The 20,321-nt window shown below is 42.6% G+C and overlaps 1 protein-coding gene across 1 annotated transcript in view; it reads left to right on the plus strand.

Moving 5' to 3' along the window:
• LOC308079815 (ATP-binding cassette sub-family D member 2-like) overlaps positions 1–20,321 on the plus strand; it is a 36,208-nt gene that overhangs the window by 13,788 nt on the left and 2,099 nt on the right. Inside the window, exons 5-10 of the mRNA XM_080421420.1 lie at positions 1,077–1,195; positions 6,685–6,847; positions 8,894–8,988; positions 11,858–12,003; positions 18,501–18,646; positions 20,168–20,252. Of these exons, the coding sequence (XP_080277546.1) occupies positions 1,077–1,195; positions 6,685–6,847; positions 8,894–8,988; positions 11,858–12,003; positions 18,501–18,646; positions 20,168–20,252 (754 nt within the window). The remainder of the gene's footprint in view (positions 1–1,076; positions 1,196–6,684; positions 6,848–8,893; positions 8,989–11,857; positions 12,004–18,500; positions 18,647–20,167; positions 20,253–20,321) is intronic.

A 20,321-nucleotide genomic window follows, 5' to 3' on the forward strand; every position in this document is an offset into this window, starting at 1 on the left:
TAAAACATGCATGTGTGTGTGTGTGTGTGTGTGTGTGTGTGTGTGTGTGTGTGTGTGTGTGTGTGTGTGTGTGTGTGTGTGTGTGTGTGTGTGTGTGTGTGTGTGTGTGTGTGTGTGTGTGTGTGTGTGTGTGTGTGTGTGTGTGTGTGTGTGTGTGTGTGTGTGTGTGTGTGTGTGTGTGTGTGTGTGCAGTGTGTTAGACATAGCCTTCCGGCTTGGATAAAAAGAAGCTTGTCTTTGCTATGCTGATGACACATTTGAATCCTGTCTTTACCAATGACCTCACAACAACATGTCTCTTTGATCTTATCCTGCTCTCTCACATACACAAAGGTATGCAAAGTTGTCCTCAGTACCTGACAACCACCAGTCCAAGGAATGGAAATAATATAAAGCAGGCATTCAGGCTCGGGACACAAGTGCAAAATGGAGGGTTAGTTCAGTGGTTCTCAAAGTGGGGGGGGGGTCCCCAAATGATTTTGGGGGGCCCCAGATGATTAGCTTAATGTGCAACGTTGTTTTCTCACTCAACGGTAACAAACCAACATACAGTATAAGTGTATTCAGGGTATCTGCTAGGCCTGTCCCCGACTAAGGATTTGTTTAGTCGACTCTAATTGGCGACTAATTGCCAATAGTCGACTGGCAGTCGACTAATAAAAAAAATAATATATATATTTTTTTTTGGGGCCAAAATACATATTATTTCAAAGGGCCAAGTCTACACAGTTTGTTTTGTCTCCAGCAGAGTTTCTAGTGTCTCTATCTCTCTCTGGAAGAGGTTGCACATGAACTCTGCAGCCGCACTGAGGCGCTCCAACACAAACAATACCAATACAAAGACGAGGAATAAGAAGAATAAAGTGGAAGTTACGTGTGGTTGCAGGTGTAGACTTGGCCAAAAAACAATTAAAAACATTTTTGGCCCTTAAAAAAAAAAGAAAAAAAAAAAAAAAAAAGAAAAAAAAATCCACTAGATGGCGCTTTTCTCTAACACATGCCTCCTCTCTCCCTCTCTCTCTCTCTCTCTCTCTCTCTCTCTCTCTCTGTCTGTCTCTCTCTCTCTCTCTCTCTAGAATCGGCAGACGGTCAGGTCTCGATGGTGAGCGAGAGGACGGAGGCGTTCACCACGGCCCGCAACCTCTTGGCCTCGGGAGCCGACGCCATCGAGAGGATCATGTCCTCCTACAAAGAGGTGAAGGCTCCTTCCTGTCTGTTCACGCATGCTGTGTTGCCAGATTTTGCGAGAGAAATAAGCCACCAGGTCTATGAAAACAAGCCCAAAAGAAGCGACTATATAGGCCACATGAGCACTTTAAACCTATATACTACTATTTGAAAATTCCCGATCTACAAGCTCACAACACGTCGCGATGCGTTGTTAGCTTGTCGATCTGCTATTTTCAAAAGAAATTGTGAAAAAAGTGACACATTTTGAATATTTTTTAAAACATTTTAACAACACAAATCTGGTACAGGGGTCACAAAACATTCTCATATGTGGGGTCCGTGGACACATACATATTCATTTGGGGGTCCTTGACATGAAAATGTTTAGAAAACATTAGACAGCAAGCCGAAATAAGCAACTACACTTCAGAAACAAGCCCAAAAAAACGCAACCCGCATCTACCAAAATTTACAAGCAACTTTACAGAAAAACAAGCCCAAAGTCGCCCAAAGTCGCAAAACTAACAAAATAACTAAAACTAGAATTGGAAAAACATTTTAGTTAACTAAAATAAAAATAGCAGCTGTACAAGCTCACAACGGGATCAGCATCAGACCCAGAAATCTGCCATCAGTCTGGCTGTATTCACACACACACACACACACACACACACACACACACACACAGGCGTCCTGCATCGGCTCATATAGTATATAGTGTCACGTTCACAACAATCTGCCATTGGCTCATAGTTTTACGTTCACAACAATCTGCCTTTGACCGTGAAGACACACATCAGGGGAATGAATGGCTTTGTTCGTTGAGGCCCTACACTCTCCCTCTTTGCTTTTTTAATCCAGAAAAACGGTGCAACCCAGTTCATGCATTCATTCACTCTTAGGATTGATTCTGTAAGAGGATTTTGCAGGAAAGGGCCATTTGGTTCAGCTGTTTCTCAGTGTTGTTGCTGGGCTGTAAGTTTCTTCTTATAACACCGCCACTAATGGGACATTCACATGGCAACACTAGCATGCAGGTGACGGCAACACAGGATATTCATTGTTTTTCAATGAGATGGTGACAGAAAACAATGCCTCTGCAAGCGAAAAATAATAATAATAATAATATTAATAATAATATTAATAATAATATTAATAATAATTATTATGATTATTGTTATTGTTATTATTATTATATTTATTATTATTTATTTATAATAAAAACCACTGGTTTTAGAGAGTAATATCAATGTGTGCCACATGGTGTGGTCATTGGGGCTGAATGTTACAGACATACTATGTCAGCAGTTCTCAAACTTTTTCGTGTCAAGGACCCCCACATTGATATATATATATATTTGGCCGGACCCCCATCTGAAAATGTTTCGTGCCAGGGACCCCCAGAAGAGAAGATTTGTGTAAACATTTTTTAAATCATTCAACATTTTTCAAACCCTTTCAAGATTTTTCAAAAATGTTTAAAAAAAATTGCAGATGTGAGCTCTGCTATTTTTGAATAGCCAACGTAATAAATGGATAAAGTGGTTAAAATGATTGTGATGCTGTATTAACTACTTTAGCTGGGGACCCCCTGGAACCCCCCAAGGACCCCTGGGGGTCCCTGGACCCCACTTTGAGAATCAATGTACTAAATGGCTGTGACAACATTGTTGGTGCATACATACACATCTGTAATCTCTCCACAGGTAAACAGGGCTCTATGTTTGTGTTTTTAGCCCGGCTTTAGTGACATCAATCGATGAGGATGTTTACTGTTGCACGTGTGATAGATGTAAAGCACTTCAGCAAGCCTCTGCTTGTTGCAGGGCCTCGGCAATGTGCACGTTTGTGGCAACTTTAAAAAGACATGCAACGCATTCCTTAACCGGTACGATCTGCTCTCACACCTCAAAAACCTGCTGATATATCACATGGCGTGTGATTATAGCGCATGTGTGTGCATATCTGTGCTGTGTTTGTGTGAACGGTCCGGTGGCCTTATAACATGTCCCAGCTTGTGTTAGTCTGGTGAGGTGTCTGACTCTGTATGCAACTATTCTGCTGTATTGGAATGGATTAAAGTTCTCAGTCGCCACGTCATTTGGATTCCATAGAAGCCAGCCTGTCTTCTATGGAAGCATGTTGCGCAGCGAAAATAGCCGATCTACAAGCTCTCAATGCGTGACAGGCTATTTTCGGTGATTAAAATGATAACATTTGAAGTGGTCAAACAAGCAATATGTTCAGAAGCATCTTCCATAAAATCATAGTCTCTGATATTTCATATAAAAGCAAAGGTTAAAGGTCCTTACACACCGGGGCGATTTTTTCGTGCGAATAATACGCTTTTTAAAAAAACCTTATAAAGTCAATGCAAGCGTACATGGCGCGAAAAAGCGGAAAAGCGAAGCGAAAAAGCGTCTTTTAATTATTCGGAACGAGTCCGAATTTTGCGTATATTCGCACATTCGCCGGTGTGTAACCGCCTTTAGGCCTCAATCTGTGTTTTTTTCTTTCCACCTGCAGTATGTAGAACAATATTACTAAAACATCATAATTTTACATATTAATGTTAATTGTTTAATTGTTTAGGAATCAGTGCTAGTGTGGGGGGATCCTTTCATACTGTTCGCACAAATCGCACATCATGACATGGTCATACAAACATGTTCAGTCGTGAGATTTTATTTAGCTTTGATCCATGATATCGGCGTTGTCGGCTTTTTGTTTGAAAATACTTTATCTTGCTTCCGAATGATCGACTGATATGAGCTCTCGTTGCGAGGGCAGACGGCATGCGATGCCTGGACGTTGAAAATCAATTATTCACACAGTTATCTTCTGTTATCTGTGACCTTTAGCCAAATCGGGCTCATTTAGAGATAAACAAGATTTGATATCAAAATCTGTTTGATATCAAAACCTGTGTGGAAGCAGACACCTTTATGTTTCTTCACTCGGTTCTTCAGATTTTTCCTTTAATTTGTCACCCGTCTGTATGTATTACTCCTAATACACACTTTGATACTGCTGTTTGTGTGTGTGTGCGTGTGCAGAGTGTGTGTGTGTGTGTTTGTGTGTGGGGGTGTGTGCGCGTGTGTGCATATCCAGGGCTAAGCATAGCTGTGAATAATCCTCCATCTGTTGATCCTCTCGCCAAGCACTTCTTTATCACACACACACACACACACACACACACACACACACACACACACACACACACACACACACACACACACACACACACACACACACACACACACACACACACACACACACACACACACGCGCACGCGCGCCACACAACAGGCTGTTAGGAGTTTAACCACAACGCAGCGCAGTGCAGTCATGCTGTTAGACAAGGAAAGGTTTGTCTCTTTACATGATTATAAGCCTCTGATGATGATCCACTTGTGAACCTAAGGACACAACGACCTCTTAGAAGAACATGTCCTGCAGTATGTCTCTGAATCTTTGTCAAAGCTGCAATTTGTGACAATCATGTTCCTGCCCGGTATTCGAACCCCCGGTCTCTTGGGCGAGAGAGACATCTACTGCAGTGATTCTCAAACTTTTTTTAACAAATTTTAACAAATTTTAACAACCCCCCCCCCCCTCATTTTTGTATGCATGATTAGGCCATGGATGGACCCCCATAACTCTGAGAGTGTAGAAATGGAACCGGTATGGAATGGAACTCAATCGTTAACCTTAAGGACCAACACTTTGAGAACCACTGAGATCTACTGCTCACCTAAGAGGCAATCCCCTCTTGACCAGGGGAGATAATAGGGCTTATTATGAGCTCCCTGTCCACCAGTATGTGTACTACCAGACACCAGGGTCTAATGTAATATGTGTCCTACCAGACACCAGGGTCTAATGTAATATGTGTCCTACCAGACACCAGGGTCTAATGTAATATGTGTCCTACACAGGCCTTTTACTTGTAACAGAGTATTTCTACATTGCAGTATTGATACTTTTACTTCTTAACACAAATGTTCTCTTCTGGGGGGTCCCTGGCACAAAACATTTTCAGATGGGTGGCTGCGGCAGAATACATATCAATTTGGGGGTCCTTGGCAAGAAAAAGTTTGAGAACTACTGATTTAAAAGGCATTTGTAGAATGGGCCTTAAAGGGAGATACCTTCACTGTTTTTGTTCAACTGTCAGGAACGTTCTGGAATGTTCCCGGGTCATAATGACCTGGTGCATCATGTTTAATCATCTACAAGTTGTCAGAAACAACGAGAAGCCTCATAAACATGTTCTCACCTCAATTACTACCAATTCAAACAATATGTTGTGGTGTTTCTCACTGCTCATAGTCCATGGTTCATGATCATTCACTAATTTTTCATTGCCTCATTCACTCATTTTTCATTGCCCCCTTTGCGCGCGCGCAAAGGGGGCAAGCATGCATGCGCGCTGCGTGCGCGTGCATGCGCGCCAGGGGGGCCTCGAAAATTACTCTAGCCCACGGGCCTCAACTCCTATAAATCCGGCCCTGGTTTCATGTGTAGGATAATGTGCTAAATGAGTTTCATGTGTAGGCTACTGTGCTAAATGAGTTTCATGTGTAGGCTACTGTCCGAAATGAGTTTCATGTGTAGGATAATGTGCTAAATGAGTTTCATGTGTAGGCTACTGTGCTAAATGAGTTTCATGTGTAGGCTACTGTGCTAAATGAGTTTCATGTGTAGGCTACTGTCCGAAATGAGTTTCATGTGTAGGATAATACAACTTTATTTTCATAGCACTTTTGTAAACAATGTCACAAAGTGCTTGAACAATTAAAACAGTAATCAACCAAACAATAATGCAAAACAGTAATGAATTACATTTACAACCGAGCAACAGAGCAATGATGAACAGCTGTCACAGACTGAATATGGACAGTACATTTGCTGCTTATCTCCGCTTATCTCCACATTTTAACTTTGTGTGTATTTCTTTGGATCATACTACAGCGTCACACAAAAGCATCAAAAGTAGCAGATCCGCAAGCTGGAAACGCGCAGCAAAGCGACACGTTTTGAGCTTGTCCATCTGCTACTTTTTATATTTTTGAATTTATGTATGAGGTGTGAGGTTTCCACCCGACGGAGACGAAATGATCATTACATTTTTAATTGCTCTGATGACCCACATTGAACAGACTCCCCTCCTTGACACGTTGCAGATGTAATGCTTAATTTTTATACTTTCTTGTACGACGTTGTCAGACAGACTGGGACAGCCGATCTACTGTACGCTCTGTGCTCTTGTGGTTCGGCTATTTTCAGCAAGTGACAGTCACAGGCATACGACTTTCAATTAGTCCAGAGAAATGAACCCTCTGTGTGTGTGTGTGTGTGTGTGTGTGTGTGTGTGTGTGTGTGTGTGTGTGTGTGTGTGTGTGTGTGTGTGTGTGTGTGTGTGTGTGTGTGTGTGTGTGTGTGTGTGTGTGTGTGTGTGTGTGTGTGTGTGTGTGTGTGTGTGTGTGTGTGTGTGCGTGTGTGTGCGCTCAGATCACAGAGCTGGCTGGCTACACGGCGCGGGTGCACAACATGTTTTTGGTGTTTGCGGAGGTGCAGAAGGGCATGTACAAGCGCTCCTCCGTGACAGCGACCCCTGCTGGGGACAAGAAGAGCAGACTGGACATGCACATAGACGGACCGCTGGAGATAAGAGGTACACACACACACACACATTACATTACATTACATTACAGTCATTTAGCAGACGCTTTTATCCAAAGCCACTTACAATAAGTGCATTCAACATAGGTAGGCAAGAAAACTACTAATCACCAGAAGTCTTAAGTGCATTCTCTTCTAAAACAAGCAACTAAGAGTATACCTAGCGCTAAGGTAAAGTGCAATATATCAGCTACCTACTTTCTTAAACAGATCAGACAAATAGGAAAATCAAATGAGCAAGAGCTAAAACAAATAAGTGTATCAAATAAACAAGATCCAATAAAACAAGAGCTCGTACAAGTAATTGACAACAAGTAGGCAAGGCGAAGAGGAGGGGTCAGGGTAGTGTTTCCTGAAGAGGTGGGTTTTCAGCCTGCGGTGAAAGATGGGCAGTGACTCTGCTGTCCTGACATCAGTGGGAAGTTCATTCCACCACTGTGGGGCCAGAACAGAAAAAAAGATGTGACGGGTAGATCGGTCAGAAGGACCACTGAGCGACGGGTCAATTCACACGCACGCACGCGCGCGCACGCACGCATGCACACACACACATTTAGCTAGCATCTTTAAACTGGTAGCGCCAGTAGAGCTGTGTCACCAACTCACCACCAGCACAGTTGATGGTCGATGCCAGAGTGGACCCTACCAATACAGTGGTTCTCTTTTTAATGTCAAGGACCCCCCCCCCCCCCAAAAAAAACTAACAAACAAACAATATGTACAGTATCATATCTGATATGATTTGGTTTGTGTTAAAACATTTCAAAATGGAAGATATTTTTAAATAGTTAATTAATATGATACTTAATATAGCATCACAACTTATTTTGATGCTATATTAAGTCATTAATTTACCCTCCTCCAGGACCCCTGGTGGTCCCCAGACCCCACTTTGGAAACCAATGTTCTCCACCAGGGTTCTTCAACATTTTTAGCCCCAGGACCCCTTTGCTGAGAGAGATGAAGCAGGAGCCCCCACTACATATTGTATAACATTGTGTTGCAGATTAAACTTTTTCATAGATTTCATAGATAGCATCATAGACTCGTTTGACAGCACTGTCATCTAGGGGTGGGACGATATATCGATATCGCGATATATCGCGATACTTTCTCCCGCGATAACCTATCGATATACTACCGAAAAATATCGATATAAATTTTCTTTGTTTGTGATACGTTGTTTTTCCTACTCTGTATTTGTGTAATGATGATTTTGAACTGTTTGGTGCTATTTTATGTGTTCATGAATTGAATACAAGGACTATCGTGATATATCGTTGGTGAAAATTCATGCAATATATCGTGATATATCGATATTTTCAGATATCGTGATATATCGTTGGTGAAATTTCTTGCAATATATATTGAATATTGTGATATCGTCAAATATCGTGATATATATTGTTATCGTGGGCCTAATATCGTGATATATATCGTATCGTGAGGTACCCATATCGTCCCACCCCTACTGTCATCAGTGTATGTTGGATTCACGTTAACACATTTAACCACTTAAACTGTCAATACTTAGTAAACTTGACCTTGTTGTGTAATGTTAATCACCAGCAGTTCCATGTTTACCATCTCTGTTGCTGGTCAGGATCCAATATGTCATCCTGTTTCTGTAACCAGGATGGTTCTTTATCTTTACTGCACTGGTTCTCAAAGTGGGGTCTGCGGGGGGGGGGGGGGGTAAATGAGTTAATATAGTATCACAATTTTAACCACTCTATCCATATTTTATACTTACTTTAGCTAATTCAAAAATAGCAGATTTACAAGCTCATAGTGCGTTACTACGTGGCGTGCTATGAGCTTACATCTTTGTACATCTTTGAATATATCTAAAGCGATTCTTTTTTTTACTCATATCAAAGCTTCTGGAGGTCCCTGGCAAAAACATTTTTGAGTTGGGGGTCCGCAGCCAAATACATATCAATTTGGGGGTCCATGACATGAAAAAGTTTGAGAAACACTGCTTTACTGTACTGTTTGTTTACTTTCTCTCTCTCTCCCTCTCTGTGTGTGTCTGTAGGTCAGGTGATAGACGTGGATAAGGGTATAGTATGTGAGAATGTCCCCATCATTACACCTAATGGAGACGTGGTGGTCTCCTGCCTCAACCTCAAGGTGAGCCTGCACTGCTCTATCTGCTGTTTGTCCGCTGTCAACAATTTGTGGTGTGCTGCCTCGAACTTCGGAAAGTAGCCGCGCCCTTAATCTATTGAGACCGGGATCTGTGCCATTTGAACATTTCTTTGGCTAAACACATTGGGTGCCAAAAACGTATATATACGTTTTTGCAAATACACCCTCTGAGTGCCAAAAACGTATATACGTTTTTGGAAAAATAAGATTTTTTTTTTCCCCCCGAAGATTTAGACTCCAATCCACTTCCTGGTTAACTTATGACTTCAAAAGCCTGTATCTCGGCTCCTGTGTACTTTTTTTTTTTACAATGTATTTTTGACTATTTTCAACTGGCTGCAACTATGGAACGGATTACCGAATGTTTAAATTTTTTTCCCCCGATTGTACGAGACCTCTATGTGTGTAATGAGGGGATCACCGTGAGGACGGTGATCACTGAAAATATTTTGTGACTACTTGAAAAAGGTTCAAAAATTGTAAAAAATCCCGGCACTCAACGTATAATATTTTAATAAACCTCTGGCACCCCATGTGTTAATAAAATAGCAGATATACAAGCCCATAGTATATCTATGAGCAAAAAAAAGTATGTTGCTATGTCAGTGGTTCTAAAACTTTTTCATGTCAAGGACCCTCAAAATGATATGTATTTGGCCGCGGACCCCAATCTCGAAGTATGTTGTTCCAGGGACCCCCAGAAGCAAAGATTTGAGTTAAAAAAGTTTTTTTCCAAAAATATATGTATTCAAAGAAAGATTTGCACAAAAACAAGATTTTTCTAAAAAATTGCAGATCTTCAAGCTCGTAGCGTGGCATTGGTGCCGTGCTATGAGCTTGTAGGTCTGCTATTTTTGAATAGCCAAAGAAATCTAAAATGACACAGATGCGTCCCTTGATTGAACGGGTTAACCACTTAAACCCCATATGGTTTCAGGGCTCTATGCTAGTGTCTCTTCCGTTATGGTGGGGAAAGCTTTTGCTGAAAATAGCCGATTGGCAAGCTTGTCGATCTGCTATTGTCCTGCGAAAGCTCTCCACAATACGGTTGCTGTATAAGTGGTTAACTAAAATCTATTAGTTAAAGTAAAACTGAGCCTTATGCCCCGAGCAAATTGAGCCTAACTAACCACAACAAAAAGCGATGCAACTTATCACCGGCAGTGTTAGGTTAGAGATGGTTAAAGGGTTGTCCACACCAAGCACTATTAACCCATTAAGACCCGGGTCTTAATGCCTTTAAAGTCAGTAGTTCGCAAACCTTTTCGTGCCAAGGACCCCCGACATAATATGCATTTGGCCCTGAAGAGAAGATTTGTGTTAAAAAAATCAAAATCTGTCAAAATCTTTTCAAAGATTTTTCTAAAATGTTCAAAAATAGCAGTGCCACGCTGTGAGCTTGTACGTCTGCTATTTAAAAATCCTAAGAGTAACTATAACATTACAAAGATATCGGCTTAAAAATCGTTCTAACTCAAGTGGATGGCAGAGTCCACGCCACAACTAATAATGGTGCCAGTGGTGAACAACTATAGTTATAGTTCTGGTTACAGTATAGTGCTTGGTGTGGACAGCCTTTTTAACACACTGAGGGGAACACACACACGCACAGACTATTCCCTGAGCCATGCATCACCATTAGAGTCCTGCGGGCTTTGCTGTTTGTCAGTGTTTAGGCCTATAGTCTTGTGTGGGCTCATTAGGAAACACACACACACACACACACGCACGCACGCGAACGCGCACACACACACACACACACACACACACACACACACACACACACACACACACACACACACACACACACACACACACACACACACACACATCTCCTGGGTGTGTCAACCAGCCCCTGTGCCTCCAGCTGATATCGTCTGATTATCATCAGACCTCGGGTCTGGTGACGCCAACCTCCTTGAGATCCCCAAGACACAGTACCGTACCTGGGGCGACGGGGCGTTTGCTTTTGATGCCCCAGCCCTGTAGAATGCACTCCCCAATACGCTCAGAGAAGCCTCCAAAGAACCTCCAAACCTTCAGAACCCGCTTTCAAACCCCACCTCTTCAATATGTCTTTCCCCAGCTAACTGCACACCCCCCCCGTCTCAGTATTCCACAGTTTTTATTGGTTTTATTCCTTAGTGTTAGCCTTTTCTTAGTGTTTTTTTTCCTAATAAAGTTGATTTTCTTTTGTTGTTAAACTCTCATTATAGGCACACAGTTCCCAAAATAGCAGATCTACAAGCTCACGGAACGAGCTGTTGCTTGCAAGCGTGTAGATCTGCTCTTTTCACCATGCAACACCATAGTACCACGAAGTATCTTAACCCATTAAGACCTGGAACTGTCATTTTTAAAAAGCATTATTTTACACTTAGGGCTATTTAAAAATAGCAGATATACAAGCTCATAGCGCGGCACCGAGTGCCGCGCTACAAAGCTTGTAGATCTGCTATTTTTGAAAATTTGTGAAAATGTGTGCAAATCTTTGAATATATATATTTTTAAAGCGAACATTTTTAACTCAAATCTTTGCTTCTGGGGGGTCCCTGGAACAACATATTTTGATGGGGGTCCGCGGCCAAATACATATCATTTTGGGGGTCCTTGACATGAAAAAGATTGAGCACCACTGATATAGAAACATACGTTTTTTTCAGAAAACTGTTGAGATTTAGGAGACGTGTAGAATCGGCTTCAGGTCTCAATGGGTTAACATGGCTTAAGTGGTTAAAATCATGATCACACAGTGTGCTCAGGGTTCTGAGTCCATTCCGTCCATCTCTATCGAAATGTTGAATAAAACGCGAGTGAAACTGATCCCAGGCCTGCTGTGTGTGCGTTGCAGGTAGACGAGGGCATGCATCTGCTGATCACAGGGCCCAACGGCTGTGGGAAGAGCTCTCTGTTCAGGATCCTGAGCGGACTGTGGCCCGTCTACGGCGGATCACTGCACAAGCCTTCACCTCGACACATGTTCTACATCCCCCAGAGGTACACACACACACACACGCACGCACGCACGCACGCACGCACGCACGCACGCACGCACGCACGCACGCACGCACGCACGCACGCACGCACACACACACACACACACACACACACACCACACACACACACACACACACACACACACTTGACGTTTGACGCCGAACGTACGCCTTTTGCATCGCTTTTCAACGGCCCCCCAAGTCCCGCTTCCTGCCTGACGACGGAATGCAGACGTGCGTCCTCACTCCCAACTCGCAATTGGTCGACGCAGCGTCAGAAGCAGACTTGAGCGGCCGCAAGGCTAGCCCCGAGCGAGGCGCCAGCCGAGCGAGTGCCCCGCGCCGACCGGTGCGAGGTCCATGTTGTTAGACTCTGGAACCTTAAATGTGGTTCATCTCAACATGCGACGTGACAGGGGATCCTGAAGAGTCAAAGGTTTGACTCTTGGTCAGATGTTTCCATGCTTGTCACTATTGTTATAATCTCTCAAGAACAGATTCAGAGCTGCGCTACTGAATCTGTCGGGAGCCCTGTTCAGAACGTGTGAGCGTTGGCCTACAAGTGGGCGTGCCTTCAGATCAGGAAGCAGGCGGCGCTTTACCAAATCAAATGTAGTGGGCGGGATTTACACCTGTGCGTTCGCTTCCCACTGGAAACAAACCCAAACTAATTTCTAGAGGATGCGTTTAATGCCAAAAATCACAAAAAGGCGTGGGATACTATGAAATCCATGACAGGAATGTCATCCCCAACCAAACCTATTGTGACAGACAATGAACTTGGCTTTGCCAATGACCTAAATACTTTCTATGCCAGATTCGAATCATTAGGTGATTCCTCTAAGTGCACTGAAATACTGAAGGCTGTAACACCTGCCCCCTCAGACAGAATTGTCATCACTGAAGAGGATGTCAGGAGAGTGTTTCGGTGTACTAACACAAGGAAAGCTAATAGGCCGGACGAGTGCAGTGCTTTTCTCCTCAAAAACTTTGCATCTGAGTTGGCTCCTGTGTGGCAACCAATATTTCAAACCTCAGTAGACACACACATAATTCCTCTGTGTTGGAAAACCTCGCACATAAAACCACTACCCAAAATCCAATGTCCAAAAGAACATAAGGATTATAGACCCATAGCTCTCACTTCAGTGACCATGAAATCACTGGAAAGAATACTGTTGCAACATCTTGTGAGTATAACTAAAGACAAATTTGACCCCTGTCAGTTTGCTTCTGCTAAGAAAGGTTGCGGTACAGAGGAAGCGGTTGTCACACTGGTCCACTTCATTACAAAACACCTAGATAAGTCTAATAAGAATCATGCAAGGGTGCCTTTCTTAGACTTCTCTTCAGCCTTCAATACAATACAGTCTGATATTCTGGTGTCAAAGATGGTACAGTTGGAACTGAATCCATACTTAATTCACTGGTATGCTTCCTTCCTTACGAACATAGTACAGAGGGTGAAAGTGAACAAAACCCTCTCCTCAGCATTAACTACTAATGTTGGTGCTCCCCAGGGTTGTGTAAGCTCAGCTGTACTTTTCACCCTTTATACTGACAGCTGTCGTACTAAGGAATGTCTGTCTGAATGTCGCACTGACAAACCAGACCAATACATTCTAAAGTATTCTGATGATACAGTCTTGATTTCTCTTTTGGATAGTTCCAGTGATCCTGGACTGCACCAACACAGAGTAAATAAGGTGGTGGAGTGGAGTGATAACAACGCTCTTATCATTAACTAAAAAAAGACAGAAGAGATTGTTTTTGGTGCTCCACTAGAGATACACAGATCCCCCATTACTATTCATAGTGAACAGATCAACCAGGTATGTTCGTATACATACCTAGGAGTAGTAATAGACCACCTTTTGTCATGGAAAGACCAGATTGAATCAGTGGGTAAGAAGACAAAACAAAGAGTCTATTTCCTTCGCCGTCTGAGATCTTTTGGTGCTAGTAGACAGATTCTTCTTTGGTTTTTCACTTCTATTATTATGAGTGTTCTGCAGTACTGTAGTACCACCTGGTATGGATGTCTGTCTGTAGCTTTAAAATCACAACTGCTGCAGCAAGTGAACATTTGTTCAAAGATTGTTGGACAACCACTTCAGAGGCTCTATACATCTACGTATAATAACAGTATGATAAGGTTGGCAAGGAATATCACTTCAAACACTAGCCATGCTTTGTATGGAGAATATAGGTTGCTGCCTTCAGGAAGGAGATACGGTGTTCCTACATACAATAAGGTCAAACTGAAGAGGTCCTTTGTCCATCAGACGACATTGAGGCTTAATCAGGAGTTATAAGCCAGGGGTAGGCTGAGTGGTGGACATTGCTCTTGTCTTTGCATGTCTTTATGTATGTATTTTGTTGTTTTCTTGTGTCATGTCAAATGTGTGTACTGTTATATGTTGCATACATGGCTGTTGGGTCGCAAGACAAATTTCAGTGCAAACTGACAATAAAGTATTATCGTATTTAACAATAGCGTCCTCGGAGCCGACAAAACCACGGAAAGTTAGTAACATTTTAACTTTCATCATAGAAACAAGTGGGCTTATAACCAAAACGATCCATGTTCTTTGGGAGAAATGGTGTTAGTGTTCCATGGAGAAATATTGTTAGTGGGAATGAAAACATAGGCGCACCACCGGAAGTGGAGGGCTGAGGGCAGACCAAACGCCGGTTTCCAGTCATCGTCGGTCTATTTAATCACTCCCCCCAGAGTCAAATGCAAAAGTGAAAAACGCTGGGGGCGCTGTTTTTCCTTTTTATTTGACGATGGGTTCCCAGATTGCTATTGTTATGGCCTGGAGTGAAAATGTGTTGGCATTCACTACACACAGCCACCGACACATACGAGCATAAAAACACACGTTCAAATGTGCATGCATGCAGGCACACACACACACACGCACGCACGCACACACACACACACACACACACACACACACACACACACACACACACACACACACACACACACACACACACACACACACACACACACACACACACACACACACACACACACACACACACACACATGCAAGCAGACACTCATGAGACACACTGTACATTGCTCGCTCTCTCACTCACGCACGCACACACACACACACACACACGCACACACACACACACACACACACACACACACACACACACACACACACACACACACACACACACACACACACACACACACCAACATACAGTACACAAGTAAGACGCGCGAACGCGGTAAGCGAACGCAAAAAAAGAAAAAAAATAATGAAAAAAAATATTTAAAAAAAAGTCTGCGTTAAAAGGAGCATCTTAGAAAAATACAAATTCACAAAAAAAAAAAATTGAATGTTTTTGAACAATTCAACAAAGTGTTTGAAGTGCCTGTTTCACCCACTTCCGGGGGGCGGAGCCAAAATCCGAGCCCGAAGTATTTGTTCGTAGACCCCCACGTAGAAAAAGTTTGGGAGCGATTCGGGCACTTTTCATTTAACATGGGGTTTCAATGGGGAGTTTTTAGGAGCCTTCTCCGGGGCGTGGCTTCCGGGGGAAGGGGCGGGCTTAAACGCAACCTTGACAGGTGTGTTCAGTTTTCAAAGACCTTTCATTTGATGTATGGTACGTCTAAATTGGACATTTACTTATCTCAGAGGAGCTGCACACAGGCAGTGCACACAGGCAGTGCACACAGAGACACAGAGACACAACCCTAGCACGGTTTCATAGTAAGCTCCACTTGCGCGGAGGCGCGCCTCCTTCCGCTGCGTTCGCAATCAGACAGCCCATATCCCAGTATCTATCTCACAGTGGTGCATTGGATTAAAACCAGTGCTGTCAATTGTTCAGTGAACGTAATCTAATCCAATGTAACAGGAGCTGTGTGTGTGTGTGTGTGTGTGTGTGTGTGTGTGTGTGTGTGTGTGTGTGTGTGTGTGTGTGTGTGTGTGTGTGTGTGTGTGTGTGTGTGTGTGTGTGTGTGTGTGTGTGTGTGTGTGTGTGTGTGTGTGTGTGTGTGTGTGTGCGTGCGTGCGTGCGTGCGTGCGTGCGTGCGTGCGTGTGTGTGTGAGAAACCAAAGCAGTGTCCTCAGTGAAATATTTACCACACAGACCCGCCTCTATCAGCAATTCAAGTCCTTTGAGTGACTTAGGACGCTTGTTTTATCCTTCCTGAAGTGCCAGATGGGTGGGACACTTTGGGCAGATGTGCGATGGCTTCTGTCAAGTTTTCTTTTGCATTTTTCTCCCCAATTTAGTCGTTATGCTAATTGATTCCACCCCACACACACACTTCTGTGTTGTCATAAGTCTACTTCACTAATTCGGTGCCATTGACTTGTTTTTTCCAAGGCCCAGAGTGCCATTTCAGGCTCAGTCACAGAGAGATCTAGGAGATCACGTGATCACAAGATTTAATGCTCCATCCACTTCCTGGTTGGCGTATTTGGGGAAAACGGCTGTATCTTGAGTTCCTTTTTTTTCTCCCTGCATTTTTGACGAGACGTGCTATTTTCAACGGCCTATAGCAAGCGAACGAGGGGTCGTTTTTTTCCCGCGGAAGCACAGTGAAAGCCTCCGTGTTTAGCAACGTTGGGGGGATCGATCATACTGGAGATAAATATTCTGTGACTACTTGAAAAGGTAAGAAAAATGAAAAATCGCTTATTGGCAATTATTTATTTATTTACTTGGCACTGAATGAGTTAATTGAATTTGTGCTCATTAAAACATAGTGAGATCGATTGGCTATTGGCCAATTTATCATTTTTAACATCGGTATTGGTATGCATCCAATGCACTGATCAAAAGTAAAGTATACCAAATTCATCTGAACTGGGACTCAAATGAACATGAACAGGGCAGAGCTAAACCCCAGTTAAGTTTATATCAACATATAAAATAGTAACATTAGCCTGGGTGTGCAAACAGTGCAGTTAACCACTTAAACCCCAGCAGCACCCGTATTGTGGGGAAAGCTTTTGAAGAAAATAGCAGATCGACTATTTTCAGCGAAAGCTTTCCCCACAGTAACAGAAAACAAGGACACTAGTATAGAGCCCTGAGGGACTCTGCTCAACCCATACAGGGTTTAAGTGGTTAATATTTAATGTATGGAGTGAGCCATCTGTAGGACGTAGCTGTGTCCATACGACACTGGCCGGAACACAGACACCAGTACAACAACAGTGGCTTTTCTTCTCCAGTTCCTTTCTACACCAACACACTGACCTGCTGTCAGCGCTTCCCTCTCGTCTGTTCTCTGAAACACTTCAGATAATGAGAGGGTCTGGGTGGGGTGCAGTGGTGTAAAGTAACTAAGTATATGTACTCAAGTACTGTACTTAAGTACAATTTTGAGGTACTTTTACTTTACTGGGGTATTTTCAATTGTCTATACTTTTACTTCTACTCCACTACATCTCAGAGGCAAATATTGTACTTTTACTCCACTACAATTATTTGAAAACTTTAGTTACTAGTTACTTTGCAGATATACATTATTATATTATAAAACACACATTAACCACAAAATTAACTATTTTATACCCATTGCTATTTGAAAATAGCCGATCTACAAGCTCACAACGCGTCGCATGTGAGCTTGTAGATCTGCTATTTTCAAATATTTAGTACTTTCACTTTTGATACTTTAAGTTCATTTTGATGCCAATACTTTTGCACTTTTACTCAAGTAAATTTTGAATTCTGGACTTTTACTTGTAACACAGTATTTTTATATTGCAGTATTGGTACTTTTACTTAAGTAAAGAATTTGAGTACTTTTTCCACCACTGGTGGGGTGTGAGAAGAACAGACCCTAATGGATGGATGAGGTCAAATGTTGATTCCACAGTGTGTCCAGGCTTTTTTTTTTATTGTCAGTTGTGTTGCAGTATTATATGTAGCATCACATACATCATGAACAACAATAGTGACATTGCATTAGGTATACATTTTTTTTTAACCAAAACACATTAGTTGCAACACAAACTGTAACATATAACAGCAACAAAGCTAGACAAAAAAAGAAAGACAGTATGTGTCCAGGCTTAAAGGTCCATACCGCCATTATCTATTCACAGTCTCGGCCATGTATCATATGTTGCTTTTCAGAGCCAGACCGATATGTCGGTTTTAGCCGCGTTGTGAGCTTGTATTTAAGCAATCTTTTGCAACCTTTGTCTGACACTGTAGCATGACAAAGTAGTGATTTATTTGACCAAAAAACATTAAAAAGTTGCAATATTAAGATTCCTACAGCAAACGATATACTGTAGTGCACATGTTGTCAGTTATGATGAATCTATAATGTGTCACAGTACATTGTTGTTTTGAACTCTCAACATGTATGGTAAAAAATAGCATTAATAAAAATGCTGTCCTAAAATGTGTGTGTGTGTGTGTGTGTGTGTGTGTGTGTGTGTGTGTGTGTGCGTGTGCGTGTGCGTGTGTGTGTGCGTGCGCGTGTGTGTGTGATTGTGTTTTCAGGCCCTACATGTCTATTGGATCTCTGAGGGACCAGGTGATCTATCCTGACACGGTAGAGGACATGTCCTCCAGGGGCCTCAGAGACAAGGACTTGGAGGCCATCTTGGACATAGTCAACCTGAACCACATCGTCACCAGGGAGGGAGGTAAGACTGTGAACCTGTCCCCAGATGACAGTAAAGTGACAGTAAAGTGAAAAATGTTAAGACCTTTTTAATACCTTTTAATACCTAAAAAAACAACAACTATACGATAAAGACTGGTCAAACATTTGGCCAATTGGTCAAATAATATAAGAAATAGGCAAAAATGACTTGGCGATTTTCGCAATATTTATCTGTGGAAACGAGGCAAACCCAGTTCAAATAGGATTATTTTGGGGGGTCACGGCCTGAAAAGGTTGAGAATCACTGATCTAGCGAGCGGTTATTCTCAAGCCTTTTAGTGTCACGGACCCCCCAGTTTGATATGCATTAACCCACGGATCCCCATTTGATACCATTGTTATCTCTGGGACCCCCAATCGACACTGTAAAATCCTCAGAGTTACAGAGGGTCCATTTGGCTCCCAATCTGGTAACCCATCGCCAAATAAAAAAGGAAAAACAGCGCCCTGCTGTTTTTTACTCTTTCACTTAGCTCAAGGAGGAAGCAAAATGGAGCACACGTGCGCAAGGTTAACCGGGGTTTTGGTCTGCCTTCAGCCTTTCACTTCCGGTGGTGCGACTATGTTTTCATTCCCACTAACAATATTTCTACACGGAACACTAACACCACTTCTCCCAGAGAACATTTACATTTACGGTGTACGTTTTGGTTATAAGCCCACTTGTTTCTATGATGAAAGAGCAAGTTAAAATGTGAATATCTTTCCGTGGTTTTGTCTGCTCCGAGGACGCTATTGTTAAATGAGTTTCAGTCTGTTTCTAGTGGGGAAGGATCGGCAGACACGTAAATCCCGCCCACTACATTTGATTGGGTAAAGCGCGGCCTGCTTCCTGATCTGAAGGCACGCCCACTTGTAGGCCAGTGCGTACGCGATATGACGAACCCCCCCGACAGATTCAAGCGGAGAGCAGAATCTGTTCTTGAGAGACTATCAATCATTTAGCGGGGGACCCCCTGGAATCCCACCAAGGACCCGGCTTTGAGAAGCAGTGCTGTATAAAGCACAGTAATTGAGCTTAGCTTATGTTGCTATAGCTAAATATAGCTAACATGCTACACGCTCTCATGCTATTTCAACATGGATAGCATAGATAGAATTATGTTCCAAAAATAAACAAACCACCCGGGCGATTTTGTCAGGTATGTGACTCTGTGTCGTTTATGATATTGAGTTACATTTGATAACGTCTGTGTTTGGAGAAAGAAAAATAAATCTTACCCTTTGGATAAATTAGTACTTTTTCACCGTCAGTAGTCTACCGTCTATAGTTATGCCAAATATCTCAACAGCGATACAGTATACAACATGACTTATTTTATCGTTTTAAGTGTATTAACAGTGAAGACCTGGAGCATAGTACAGATCAAGAGTACGCTCTTATTTAAAAGTTTAGTGTGAGGTTTAGTCTCGGTGCTGACCGATTCAGTCTCTGTGTTGTTGTGGTCGTGTAATGTTGTGTATTGCTGTGTATTACCGGCTGTGTATTGTGTGTTCCCAGGCTGGAATGCTGAGCTGGACTGGAAGGATGTTCTATCAGGAGGAGAGAAACAGCGGATGGGAATGGCCCGAATGTTTTACCACAAGTAAGTGAGACCCAAAAGAGAAATTAGTTTGCCCGCACGACCCAAACTAGTGAAAATAGCAGATCTACA

Source organism: Gymnoscopelus braueri (genome assembly GCF_963280865.1).
Source record: "Gymnoscopelus braueri genome assembly, chromosome: 23".
NCBI classification, from domain to species: domain Eukaryota; kingdom Metazoa; phylum Chordata; class Actinopteri; order Myctophiformes; family Myctophidae; genus Gymnoscopelus; species Gymnoscopelus braueri.